This window comes from Colobus angolensis, unplaced genomic scaffold, assembly GCF_000951035.1.
Source record: "Colobus angolensis palliatus isolate OR3802 unplaced genomic scaffold, Cang.pa_1.0 Scaffold469, whole genome shotgun sequence".
Classification (NCBI taxonomy): domain Eukaryota; kingdom Metazoa; phylum Chordata; class Mammalia; order Primates; family Cercopithecidae; genus Colobus; species Colobus angolensis.
The window spans coordinates 577,950-593,096 of NW_012118143.1; the positions used below are offsets into that span (position 1 = coordinate 577,950).

The following is a 15,147-nucleotide window of genomic DNA, read 5'->3' on the forward strand; positions in this document are numbered from 1 at the left end:
GGTACAATATATTGTTCCTTATGTGCTTAAGGACAAGAAAATGAGAAAATATGTGTGGTTATTTTCAAATAAATTCTATAACTCTGAACTCTGGCATAGAAAGCTAGGTACTTCCAGTCTTTTGATTTATAATTCTGAACTTGACTTGCATATTATTGGAGCATCAATTCTGATCAATATCATTTCTTTACATACCTGAAAAAATCCAAATAAGCAATTCATCCTTACATAATTTAAAAGTTCTTTGATATTCTTGAGAAAATACAAGTCTGTCATGTAAAATAATTTTTTTTAAAAATCCTTGTCCATGGCATCGAAATTTGTACATGATAAATACTCAATTCAATTGTTGAAATAAACATAATAGCTCTTTCTAATAGAGGGTAAAGCGATGACCAAAAAGTAAATCCCCATTATAATTCAAAAGTTGTTTTATCCACATGATTTCAAAGAATCAGGTAGGTGCATCCTCTTTCTTTTGCCCTGCCTCCTCTCCCAAACAAATTTTCAAATTTTGACTGGTTTTGCAGGCAGGGAAAATCTAGCTCAAATAAGTAGAGGATATTGACAGGGACATGATAGAAAACATAGTTATCTTAAAGGAGCTTTCTCCATTAAGATGCTTTGGACTTAAAATACTATAAGAATAAACTTACCCAGTTTTACTTCAGCATTATGAGTCAGCAGCACATTCTGACCTTTGATGTCCCGGTGAATTACTCGGTGTGCGTGAAGGTGAGCTAAGCCCTGTATATATTTTTTAAAAAGCCACATCAGTATATATTTCTTTCTTTCTTTCTTTCTGGTACAGTTCTTAGTATTTTTGGAAAAACTTTTGATAAGAGAAACAGCTTAATTTTGATGTTCCAGACACAATTCTTTCTTTAGGCTGGAATCACTACAACCCGTTCCCAGAAATATGACTTTTGGCTATAAGGAAAGGAAAATAAATCAGGACACCCATGAGAAAAAAGAGTACCCAAAGTAATGTTTGTATACATTGGGCCACTTCACCTTCCTTTCTAGCCTCCGTATTTCCAGCTAACCATAAGAGTAAAGACCTGGACATCTTGAATATCATAGCTCAGCTATTGTTTTGCTCTATTTCTTATCCAACCATTTGTTTAGTCCAAAATATTTTCTAGTCAGCCTTGTAGACTGAGAATTTAGGGGAATGTGGAAATTCATTTTACAGCATTTGTAATCTGTGTTGGCTTCACACTTTGGCTCTAGCCCATTCACCACTAAAATTTACCCGTGACCTGGCTAACCCATCACGTGGTATGCAATGTTAAGCTGTAGTGAGATTGCCTCAGACACTAACTGGAGATTCATAATAAAGTAACAATAAAACTGCTAACATTTATTGAGCCCTTATTCTTTGCCAAGGATTGTACTAAGTGCTTTACATGGACTAAATTACTAATTATTCTCAGAAACCCTTTGAGAAAGGTGTTAATATCACCCTTATAATATAGATGAGGAAAGCGAACCTTGGAAAAATTAAGTAACTGATTCCAAGTGATAAAATTTATCCATAGTAAACTAAATGTAAACTCAGTCCAGAGTTTGAACTCTCAACCATTTACACTATCATCACAAGTGAATCCAACCAAAATGACAGGTAGGCATTCTAACATTGTATGAGTAGTACTGTTAAATTCTGTTAATATCCTTCTTGGATGACCCTAAGAACTTAAGCCACAAAAGATGGGATTTGGTAGATCAAGAAGATTGCTGCTCTCATCCAACTGGCTGTGGAAAATAAATAAATTTAAAATGGGGGCAGTAATCAAACAAAATGTTTGTCTGCCAAAAGGCTACAGATGGTTTGAGGCCATTCCATAAAATACTGACTTCTTCTGACTCACCTTCATCTTAATCTATGATGCTTGTGCTATGTTTTTGTTTAAAGAACTGTAAAATAATAACAACATAATAAATAATCCAAGTGGTCGTTTCCATGATCCACTGAACACAGTAGTCTTAATCTGACAGAGGTATTAAAGGCCATGATTTCAAAGAAGCTTGTTACCTAGCTTATTTAAAGAAGTCAGCCGCAAATCGGCTTTCTCAAAAGCTTTTTGGCCTTTTCAGATATCCTGATGCACAGGTTATGTTTAGAATACCTAAACTATCTGACGTGAGCAGGTATAAGGTGCATTGTATATATTACTTCCAGGTTCTTAAAAGATAAGAAGAGAATAACTATATGAAGACTCACCTGAAGGATTTCTCGGCAGATATAAGCAATCCAATCTTCTTTTAAACTCTGATTTCTGGTCATTCTCACTACATCAGTGACCGAACCTGCTGCACATAACTCCATCACCATCTGCAGGAAAGCCAGCAAAGTATAAAAAATTAGTGTCCAATTTTCTGAAAATATCTGCAGAGTTTTAGTCCATATGGTTTGTATCTATATGTAACGTTTAGAGATTAAGGCACTGCAAGTACTGCCTCAATTGTCTGGTGGAAGACCCCAAAGGCTAGCGAAATTAGAGAGAGTTGGATTAAAACCAAAAATTTGTGGAGGGAGAGAAGCCAGGTATTTCACCAGAGATATTTAACTGGGAGTTGGGGTTTGAGCTATGTCTTGAAGGATAGGTGGTGTTTGGATATGCTCAAAAGGAAGAACATTCAGTTTATAGAAAACTAAATAAACACATGCTTTTAGAAAGAAGTTTATGCAAGGAACAAACCTATGTGATAAGTGGAATAGGAAAGAAAGGATGGTCAAGGAAACAGTTTAATTGGGGGTGATGAAGCAAAATATGGAGGGTCTCAAAAGAGTTTGCATTTCAACATTAAGGCTAGGTTTGGTTTTTGTTGTTTTGTTTTTATTTTCAAATTCCAAACTATTTTCCCCAAGATACTGGCAAGCTACAACTCCAAGGGAGAATTTGTCGATTGCATTCCTGTGGGATAATTTCATCCCAATGGGATTACTACTAAGGAAAATCTATTTTAAAACTAATATCTTTGATAATATTTCATTCAGATTTTATTGTATTAATAAACTGAGTTTCTCAGAAAGTTTATTTTTGACACAAATAAATTGAGGACCCAACTAGTAAATTTTCTTCCAGGTAATATGAGTTAACTAGAGGAAAGAGTGATGTACAAAAGCATGTAACTATTATAATCATCCTAGCAATATTTTCTTTGAGTACAGGTTTACGTATTACTGCCCACGTCAAAAACACTTTATCAAAAGAGCAAAATATGTCTTTTTTTTTTTAATTATACTTTAAGTTCTAGGGTACATGTGCATAGCGTGCAGGTTTGTTACATATGTATACTTGTGCCATGTTGGTGTGCTGCACCCATCAACTCGTCAGCACCCATAAATTCATCATTTATATCAGGTATAACTCCCAATGCAATCCCTCCCCCCTCACCCCTCCCCATGATAGGCCCCGGTGTGTGATGTTCCCCTTCCCGAGTCCAAGTGATCTCATTGTTCGGTTCCCACCTATGAGTGAGAACATGCGGTGTTTGGTTTTCTGTTCTTGTGATAGTTTGCTAAGAATGATGGTTTCCAGCTGCATCCATGTCCCTACAAAGGACGCAAACTCATCCTTTTTTATGGCTGCATAGTATTCCATGGTGTATATGTGCCACATTTTCTTAATCCAGTCTGTCACAGATGGACATTTGGGTTGATTCCAAGTCTTTGCTATTGTGAATAGTGCTGCAATAAACATACGTGTGCATGTGTCTTTATAGCAGCATGATTTATAGTCCTTTGGGTATATACCCAGTAGTGGGATGGCTGGGTCATATGGTACATCTAGTTCTAGATCCTTGAGGAATTGCCATACTGTTTTCCAAAATGATTGAACTAGTTTACAATCCTGCCAACAGTGTAAAAGTGTTCCTATTTCTCCACATCCTCTCCAACACCTGTTGTTTCCTGATTTTTTAATGATTGCCATTCTAACTGGTGTGAGATGGTATCTCATTGTGGTTTTGATTTGCATTTCTCTGATGGCGAGTGATGATGAGCATTTTTTCATGTGTCTGTTGGCTGTATGAATGTCTTCTTTTGAGAAATGCCTGTTCATATCCTTTGCCCACTTTTTGATGGGGTTGTTTGTTTTTTTCTTGTATATTTGTTTGAGTTCTTTGTAGATTCTGGATATTAGCCCTTTGTCAGATGAGTAGATTGCAAAAATTTTCTCCCATTCTGTAGGTTGCCTGTTTTACCATAGATGAATGGAAGCAAAAGGATAAACTCAAAATCATGACTATCCAAAAAATCTACCTTACTTCCTGTGGAATATTAAGATCTTCTTTTCAGAAAGCTACTCCTCTAATTTACAGTTATTCACCATTTATATTATTGCATGTCTTTCACCTAAGTACACTTTCACCAAAAAGAAGAGGCAGCCAAACAAAATGAAAACAGATAAGCCACAAAAAGTTGATTTTCAGGTGGAGAATTAAGCATTGACTATATTGAATGGGCACAACATGTACACTGTGGTAACTCCTCATTTTGAAACATGACAAACCAGAATTAAAGCCATTCAACTAACATAAACCCTGGAAGATCTTGCTTATGTGAGTCAGAAGAGTTCAACTACAGAAGGAATGTAAGACATTCTCAGTAATTCTCCTAACTTTGTAAGCATGGGGCCTGGTACATACATTTCTTCATTAATGGTCATTATTAAGCTACTTACTTACTTCCTATTTGTTTTTCTGATTTATATAGGCAAAAATTTGTGAAGTGTCCCATGAAAATTCTTATCTTCACAAATAATGTATACATTAAATGTTTATTCATCCTTCAGATCTCAGTTCAAGCTTTTATTCCTCAAGGAAGATTTTCTCATTTCCCAGGTTAATTAAAGTTTGCTATTCACCCACAGACAGCCATGATATTTCTCTTCTGACCAATTATGCATTATGCGTGTGATTGTTTGATTGACGCTGGTCTTTGCAAATACATTGTAAGCACCAATGGGTCAGGAGCATGTCTATTCAGCTTACCGTTTTATTCTTAGCATCTAGCACAACATCTGACAGATAGTTTTCAACTGATATATGTTGAATGCCTGAATGAATTGAGTACTAATACATAACCAATAAGGAGACTGCAAAATTTCTCACATTCTGCTATACTATCAAGCGGAAAAAACTTGTAAGTGAAAATATATAAAAAAGACAAATGGTGTATGCCAAAAAAATTCCTCAGTAACTAAACTATACAGCCATATTTACTAAAATCTCGACTGGAATTATCAGAGAATAGAGGATGCATGTTAACTGGACATTTGAGAGTAAACAGAGTTAAGCTGAAGGTCTATAAATTTGGTGGTTCTCAAAGTGTGACCATCAGTCCAGCAGTAGCAACACCATCACATACGAACTTATTAGGAAGGACAAATTATTGGACCCACACCCCCAAATCTACTGAACCAGAAATTCTGTGAGTGATGCCCAGCAATCTGTGTTTTATCAGGCTCTCTGGGAGATTCTGATGCCTGCCAAATTTAGAGAACCACTGTTCCCCCCTTTGTTGAAAACCTTTCTATAATGTCCACTGTCCTATTCTCTGAAGTCCATTATTTAGAATGTAATAGAATATTTTATTGTCACTTGAAGATACTGAAAAGTTTTAGTCATTATTTTGAAAAAATACTACTAACTTGGACATGGAATGGAAATGTAGCAAGTATAGAGATTCAAGTATATACTAACCCCACCTTATATTCTAAATATTCCATTTTTAATAAAGACATCCTTGACCAAAACTGATTTTCTTGTGATTTAACTATTTTTACCATAGTGGAGGGCAGCAAAGATTCTGGTAACTGTGGCTTAGGTAGCATAGGTTACATTTAGCCTCTACAATTTATATCTTACTGATCTAGAATTTGTGTTACTCCAGGCATAATGACTAAGAAAAGGATAGGTCAACTTACCATTTGGAAAAGAGTTTCTTAAGAGTTATGTTTATCCGTAAGTGCATATATTTTGCAAAAACTTAAAATGCACCCATATGCTTACGTCAAGTGCTAATTAGAATTTATCCTTATCCAGTCATTATTTATTAGTTCATTGGGTAATTTCTGTAATAGCAACCATAGTAATTACATAAAATATTTGAAAATGTTTATGTTGAATATTTCCGGTATTCATTTGAGTACTCCCCCATTCCACCAGTAATCCCCTTGTCAGACACTTAAGTTATTTTCCCACATTTTATCACTCTCATCTCCAGGAATCAGAGTATCTTTTGCCACATGATATGGTTTGGCTGTTTCTCACCAGAATCTCATCTTGAATTGTAGCTCCCATAATTCCCACATGTCATGGGAGGGACCTGGTGGGAGGTAATTGAATCATGGGGGCAGGTTTTTCCCATGCTGCTCTAGAGATAGTGAATAAGTCTCATGAGATCTGAGACTAATGGTTTTATAAAGGGGAATGCCCTTGCACAGGCTGTCTTGCCTGCCACCGTGCAAGACATGACTTTGCTCCTCCTTTGCTTTCCACCATGATTGTGAGCCCTCCCTAACCATGTGGAACTGTGTCAATTAAACCTCTTTCCTTTATAAATTACCCAGGCTCTTTATAAATTTCCTTTATAAATTCCCCAGGCTCTTTATGAGCAGCCTGAGAACAGACTAATACAGTAAATTGGCGTCAGTAGAGTGGGGCACTGCTGTAAAGATACCTGAAAATGTGGACGCAACTTTGGAACTGGGTAACAGGCAAAGGTTGAAATAGTTTGGAGGACTCAGAAGAAGACAGGAAGATGTGGGAAAGTTTGGAACTTCCTAGAAACTTTTTGAATGACTTTGACCAAAGTGTTGATAATGACATGGACAATATGGTCCAGGCTGAGATGGTCTCAGATGGAGATGAGAAATTTGTTGGGAATTGGAGCAAAGGTGACCTTTGTTATGTTTAAGCAAAGAGATTGGCAGCATTTTGCCCCTTCCCTAGAGGTATGTGGAATTGTGAACTTGACAGAGACAATTTAGGGTATCTTTTGGAAGAAATCTCTAAGTGGCAAAGGGTTCAAGAGGAAGTAGAGCATAAAAATTTGGAAAATTTGCAGCCTGATTATGCAATAGAAAAGAAAAACCCATTTTCTGAGGAGAAATTCAAGCCAAATGCAGAAATTTGCAAAAGTAACAAGGAACCAAACGTTAATCACCAAGACAATGGGGAAATGTTTCCAGAGCACATCAGAGATCTTCACAGCAGCCCCTGCCATCACAGGCCCAGAGGCCTAGGAGGAAAAATAAATGGTTTCATGGGCCAAGCCCAGGGTCCTCTTGCTGTGTGCAGCCTAGGGACTTGGTGTCCTGTGTCCCAGCCACTCCAGCTATGGCTAAAAGGGGCCAATGTACAGCTCGGGCTGTTGTTTCAGTGGGTGCAAGCCCAAAGCCTTGGCAGTTTCCACATAGTGTTGAGCCTGCGGATGCACAGAAATCAAGACTTGAGGTTTGGGAGCCTCTGCCTAGATTTCAGAAGATGTATGGAAACTGTTGAATGTCCAGGCAGAAGTTTGCTGCAGTGGCCGGGTCCTCGTGGAGAACCTCTGCTAGGGCAGTGCACAAGGGAAATGTGGGGTTGAAGCCCCCACACAGAGTCACCACTGGGGCACTGTCTGGTGGAGCTGTGAGAAGAGGGCCACTGTCCTCCAGAACCCTAAATGGTAGATCCACCAACAGCTTGCACCATGTGCCTGGAAAAGCCACAGACACTCAATGTCAACCTGTGAAAGCAGCCAGGAGGGAGGATGTACCCTGCAAAACCACAGAGGTGGAGCTGCCCAAGACCATGGGAATCCACCTCTTGCATCTGTGTGACCTGGATGTGAGATATGGAGTCAAAGGAGATCATTTTGGAGCTTTAAGATTTGACTGCTCTGCTGGATTTCGCATGTGCATTGGGTTTGTAGCCCCTGCGTTTTGGCCAATTTCTCCCATTTGGAGCAGGCATATTTACCCAATGCCTATACCCGCATTGTGTCTACAGTAACTAACTTGATTTTGATTTTACACGCTCATAGATGGAAGGGACTTGCCTTGTCTCAGATGAGAATTTGGACTGTAGACTTTTGAGTTAATGCTGAAATGAATTAAGACTTTGGGGAACTGTTGGGAAGGCATGATTGGTTCTGAAAAGTGAGGAGATGAGATTTGGGAGGCCAGTGATGAAATGATACGGTTCGGCTCTGTGTCCACACCCAAATACCTTGAATTGTAGCTCCCATAATTCCCATATGTCGTGGGAGGTAACTGAATCATGGGGGCATGCTGTTCTCATGACAGTGAATAAGTTCATGAGATTTGATGGTTTTATAATGGGGAATTTCCCTGAACAAGGTCTCTTGCCTGCCACCATGCAAGATGTGACTTTGCTCCTCCTTTGCCTTCCCCCATGATTGTGAGGTCTCCTCAGCCATGTGGATGAGTCAACGAAATCTCTTTCCTTTATAAATTACCCAGTCTTGGGTATGTCTAATGGCAGAAACCACGATTACTTTTGCACTAATCTAATAGCATTGTGAGAACAGATTAATACATCACACTACTTTAACAGTTGTGTGCTAAGTTTTCCTGTAGATGCACAAAAGTGACAACTCATGAAAACATACATCCTTGGGTAAAACTTATTCTTATAGAATAAGAACAGCGTAATTAAAAACATACCCAAAGTTGGTGCCTCTGACCAGGGGGACTCAGCTTGAAAAATGCACCATAGAAGGACACAATGTTTTTGTGGAAAGAGTACTTCCTCAGAAGGTTGAGTTCAGTCCTGAGATCCTCTTCCTCATCCTATGGAATAAGAACAGACAGCAAAGCTCCTAAGCTATGCAATCAATGACTGTGAGTCCCCAACGTATGGTGGATCAATCAATGAGGGAGAATCCTATGGCAACCAATTACATCTAACAGCAATTTATAATAAAATCTCAACTAAAATTGTCAGTGAATGAAGATTTCTGGTTAACTTGGAATCTGGGGTAATAAAAAGGGTAAACTGAAGACCTTTTAGTTCAGTGGTTCTCAAGATGTGGTCCCAGGACCAGCAGCACCAGCCACTGTATAAAATTTTCACTGAATGGAGTCATTATATTTTTGTTTCTTTTGCAACAGTTTTATTGAGCTATAATTCACATACTATAATATTCACCCATTTGAAGTGCAAAATGCAATCGTTTTTAGTATATTTATAGAGTTGTACAATCATCACCACAATCAATTTTAGAACATTTTTATCACTCCAAAAGGAAATCCCATATCCTTCAGTTATCCCCCAGTTCTGCCACACACACACACACACACACACACACACACACACCAACTCTAAGCAATCACTAATTTACTTTAAGTCTCAATAGATTTATCAATTCTGGACATTTTATGTAAATGAAGTCATATAACATGGTCTTTTGTGACTAGCTCTTTTCAAAATTCATCCATATTGTGGCATGTAACAATATTTCATTGCTTTTGGTTTACCATTCATCAATTGAGGGATGTTTGGGCTATTTCTACCATTTAGCTATTATGAATAATTCTTCTATGAACAGTCATGTCAAGTAACTCTATATTTAATGTTTTGATGAAATGAAAGATTGTCTCCCACACTGGCTTTACCATTTTGCATTACCAAGAGCAATGTATGGAGGGGTTCCACTTTCTCTATACTATCACCAACACTTGCTATTTTCTGTTTTACTATTATAACCATTCTAGTGGGTATGAAGTGGTGTCTCATTGTGGTTTTAATTTGCAATTCACTGATGACTAATGATGTTGAGCATCTTTTCCTGCACCTATTGCCCATTGTATATGTTCTTCGAGTAATGTCTAACACAAAATTCTTTGTCCTTTTAAAAACTGGGTTGTCATTTTATTAGTGAATTGTAAGAACTCTTCAAATATTCTAGATACAAGTGCCTTATCAGATAAACAACTTGCGAATATTTTCTCTCATACTGTGGATTGTTTTCTCACTGTCTTGATAGTGACCTTCGAAGCACAAAAGATTTTATTTTAATGAAGCACGATTTATAAATTTGTTGTTTTTTTGCTTGTACTTTTGGTGTCACATATAAGCATCCACTGTCAAATCATAGGTCACAAAGCTTTATTATTGTTTTCTTCTAAGCATTTTATAGTTTTAGCTCTTATACTTAGGTGTCTGATCCATTTTGAGTTAATTTTTATATAAAGTAAAAGTCCAACCTCATTATTTTGCATGTGGATGGACAGTACCATATTATCTTGATTATTTGGTAATCCTTTACATTTTAAAGGTATTAGTTTGTTCTGTGCTGATCTTTTAAAAAATTTTATTATTTTTTCACATTTTATTTATTTATTTTTATGTTTAAAAGCTATGTTTAAGATAATTTATTTTTATTAATCACAACAATGGTACATGTATACCAAATATAGATAAATATACTAATAAAATATGTAAGGGGTCTACTCTCACTGAACATTTTCCCCAAGCAATATTAACAGTTTAGTGTATATTATTTCAGACATTTGTATATGCTAATGCAGTAGCTAGAGCTATGACAGATAGAGATAAATGCATAATGACATGATCAATACACACACACACATACACGCACACATATATATGTGTGTGGCATTTAAAAAATCCAAATACACTCTTATTATGTTTAATATTCTGCAACTTTCATGTTTTAATCAGTATATAAAGCACATCTTTCCAAATCGATAAACAAATGCATGTCCTTGTTATGGCTGCACAAGATTGCACAGAAAGGATATATGGGTCTGGCACTCCGGGGACAAGTCAGGTCTAGAAGTATTGTTTTTGAGAATTGTCTATATAGTGATAATTGGAGCCATCTGGTTAGATGAGATCACTGAGGTACAATACATAGCTTCAAGACAGCTCTAGCAGAAGACAGTGTGATATTAGTCAGAAAAGAACACCTACCCTGGCATTAGGACACTGAGGTTTAGCACTGATAGCCCAGAGTAGGAAATTCACTTAATCTTCCTAAAGTTCAATTTATTTTAAAAGAATGATGGAAGATAGGAGCCATTACCTATCTTCATGGAATGTTAGTGGGACCAAATGGGATAATATAAATAAAGTTCTTTGAAATCTTTAGAAAAAAATTCTATAAATGCAATAAACTATCACAAAATATTATTGTTACTTGACTTCTTTGAATTACTCCGAGCTCTGTCAGCACTATATACTTCCCTCCACTGTTTACCCTAATCTACAAACATCAGCCTCCTTCATTCCCAGCATATTAATTGTAGTGGAGTGAAATGGAAAGCAATTCTCTCTAAGTTTCAGTGATGTCTGCTTTTACCATGATAACCAAGTGGTTTTGATATTCCTTCTGTAACTCTTATTTCTCAGCCAATCTAGAAAAAACTCTTTGCTTCTTAATAATTTGAAAATAATTACACTTTTGTGTATACAGATGCAATACACTTGAGAAAAATAACTTAAAATGTTAACTTACAAAAAGGCAACTTAAATTGTTAAAAATTTCAATGAAAATATAATTGGTTTGTGCATTTAGGTGTTATGATCCTAACTTAAAGGAAATTACACATCAGGAAAATAAGATTCACATACGTGAATGGCACAACCAATGTTGAATACAAAATAGTGCATAAAAAGTTGAAGGTGAGGTGAGATGACTCAAAATGATTCTGCACTTGAAAAATGGATTCCTCACTGGCCTACTTTGAATTCATAGTAGCTCTAAATTTTATTTGACTGTAAATTTAAAAGCTGTCCTATTTCATCTATAATAGTTCAATTTATAAAAATTATTAAGAAATATTCTTATTGTCAAAAGTGAAATATATTTGTAAAGTGTAAAGAAAAGACTTTTGACCTGGTGTGGTGGCTCACACCTGTAATTCCAGCACTTTGGGAGGCTGAGGCAGGTGGATCCCTTGAGGTCAGGAGTTTGAGACCAGCCTGGCCAACGTGGTGAAACTCCGTCTCTACTAAAAATACAAAAATCGGCCAAACATTATGGTAGATGCCTATAATCCCAGCCACTCAGGAGGCTGAGGCAGGAGAACCACGTGAACCCAAGAGGCCAAGATTGTGCCACTGCACGCTAGCCTGGGCAACAGAGTGAGACTTTGTCTCAAAAAAACACAAACAAACAAAAAACAAAAAACTTTTGAATTAAAGATTTCCTGTTCTGAAATCCAGTGAAAAAAAGATACCTTTAACTCTTTTGAGCAATGACCTAGGAAAGGGGCAATTGACATGGAAAATAATTAAGGCATTAACCACCAATTATCTTTAGTTCTCACCAGCATTTTCCTCAAACTATCCTGACTTAATGACTTTGAAATATAGGGAAATAAGTCTCTCAGCTGAAATGAATTGGTAGCTAAACATATCTACTCAGTTATTACCTCCCCTCTTAGCTAATTCTCTAAGACCCAGCAGGAAAAATAGGCAACTATTTTCTATATTTAAGTGTAATGTGGCTAGGCTTTAAAAATACTTATGACATAAACATAAAGCAGTGCACTAGGCTCTGTAGTGTCTCTAAGTTGATTTAACTTCTACTTATAAATTATCTTTCCTAAATTTATATCTTGTAAAAAAAAAAAAAAAAAAAAAAAGCTTGCAATGTCAGAGAAAATGGCTGCTAGTTGCAGAACAATCTTTAGTATTTCCCAAGGATTTCCCACTGGATTTACCTATAAACATTCAACTACTGGAAAATACATCTCTAGACAACTATTTATCTTATGGGGGAAAGGGGTAGGTCCTAATATGTGCAGTTGAAAATCTCAGTGACAGGTTCCCTCTTTCTGTTTATTTGTGTAATAAAGTCATGACAACTTGTGGTATGAGAATTGCATGAAAGCTCAGGCTAGAGTCTCAGCCCAGCCTTCCAGCAAAGTTCAGTAAATAAGTTCCCTTCAAATTATCTTAACCTGTTTTCTAAAAAGGTAAAAATCCTGTGGCTTTCATTCTTGTCATGTAAGATCCTTAAACTTTCTGCTTCCCCTGTGATATGGCCCTCCTTTGAAATGGTAACAATACCTGGCACCGCATAAGACTAGCAAACTACAGGGACTAGCTATTCTATCTGTGCATACGCACACTCAGTTTCAATTAAGTTGCCAAGGTTCTGCTGAGAGGAATATGAACTCATAAGTAGTCCAATAAATAGGAATGAAAGGATAGTAGTAGGTTAAGAATACAAAGAACAGGTGAATGAGAAGCAGGGGCAAGACTGAATCCTTTCACTCGTTTGGTAGCTTGATGTTAAGGAGATTCCTTTTCTTTCTGAGTTAGAAAGCTTATGTGTCCTGGAAAGAACAAGAGATGTGCTGGGCTCTGGGCAGCTATGTAGTTGCATTTGTGATCTCTTTTTTATGAGGAACCTGAGGCATAGAGAGGTAAACCACTTTCCCAAGTACTTTTTGGCTGTTTAGTGGTAGACTTGGGATTTGCACTCATGTTTCTGGACTTACATATTATTGCTATTTCCATAAACCCCTGGCATCTAAGAGATGTGTGTGCAAGTCACATGCTTTTTATCCCAAAGGATTCAAGATGATTTAGAGATGCTAACTGGATGATTAGCTAGCAGTTATTTTTTCTTACTAAAATACATAATCAGATAATTCAAAGTCCCAAACTAGAAAAACCTTTTAAGAGTGGGTTTCCCACATAAATGTAAACTCTCCCAAAACAAATAAATGAAGATCAGATATGTTTGGAAAGCATTAGTGTGTTTGCCACTCTGAATTAACAGGAAGCTGAGCTTGTGAGAAACACATAAGTACATTATATCCATCAGGCCAAGTGGGTAATTTAAACCTCTCACACATCTTCCAGTAATATGATGCTACAGCATTTCCTGGCTTAGGGCCAGTTGATCACAGACTGGCCTGAATACCCTGTGTTTTGTCAAGAAGAGGCAGTTCAAGGATGCCAGAACTTCCTTTGTAATTTCATCCAATTCTAGAATCAAAATCCTTTTCTCTAAGGAAAGTGTGCCAGAGAGGGTTTGGGACAGGTCTTTAAAAAAGTTTTATTAGCACAAATGTTTGATGAAACCAAAATTAATAAAATAATCATATTTTCCATACCTTACCTTTCGCGGCTTCCTAAGCTACAAAAGCATGATACTATCTGTTTTATCTGGTCCTTTGGATGTGCTTAGTCTCCAAACATGAATTACAGACACAACAGGAGCCTAGTACTTAATAGATGAGTCATGATGTTGTTTAGCAATACCTTTCTAATATAACTAGAAAGTTTCTGAATGTGATTCTGTTAATGAAAAGGTTATTTTTAATGTGCCTGAGAACATATTTACTAAGTCACAACATGCTAGAAATATTTGAGTCCCATGTATAACTGACTGCAGGAGAGAAAAGTAGGAAAAAATATATCAATTCATTATATTGACAAGAGCAAAAATTCAACATTTTGGCCCATACAATATTTTATAGAGCACTGATATCTACTGAAAAAGAGATATTATCTTTGGTTGGTTTTATTCTGGAGCCAGAGAATTGTTGGTATCAGACAAATTGCTCTGAAGGGAAGTCAAAAAGCTGCACGTAGAAAACATGCTCATATTCTTTCATGTGTTCAAGTATGGTACCAAATGTCTGAAGACCTTGAGGCTGAGTGGTCGGTTTGTTTTCTGCCTGCTATTGCTCTTACAAAAAAGCGGGGCGGGGGGCATTCCTCATTTGGTTCAAACACGATGGTAATGTTTGTTAGAATCATAATGGAGGAAAAGCAATTCAGTCCAGAATGTCATGATAACATGTGAAAAGGACCTTTCCAAGGCCAATTTTAGGCAAAATTTGCTGTAGATCTCATCACCTCCTTTTTTGTTGCTATTCATCCAGAGGGCTCTATGCTCTGTAAATTTATGTAATTCCTCACTGACAGTCAATGCATTCCTATTCAAGGGACCTTTTCTCCTATCTCCTACTCTCTGATATATGCTAGTTCTCATATATGATGATTTAATCTACGTGAATATATTAAAAGAAAAATATGTTATCATTTTCAAGCAAGAACACTTTTAGTAGCAGTCTTCTAGAGATAATGACACTATGCAAAGGGATAAGTTAAAAGCTGAAAATGAAAGGAAAGACTACTTGGGTATTA

General features: G+C 36.8%; 1 protein-coding gene across 1 annotated transcript in view; it reads right to left on the minus strand.

Annotated features, from left to right (window-relative positions):
• The window catches only part of NRK (Nik related kinase), a 134,620-nt gene that overhangs the window by 61,902 nt on the left and 57,571 nt on the right, over positions 1-15,147 (minus strand). The window contains exons 5-7 of the mRNA XM_011958335.1: positions 8,679-8,804; positions 2,225-2,335; positions 657-747 (exon numbers count right to left, since the gene is read on the minus strand). Of these exons, the coding sequence (XP_011813725.1) occupies positions 657-747; positions 2,225-2,335; positions 8,679-8,804 (328 nt within the window). The remainder of the gene's footprint in view (positions 1-656; positions 748-2,224; positions 2,336-8,678; positions 8,805-15,147) is intronic.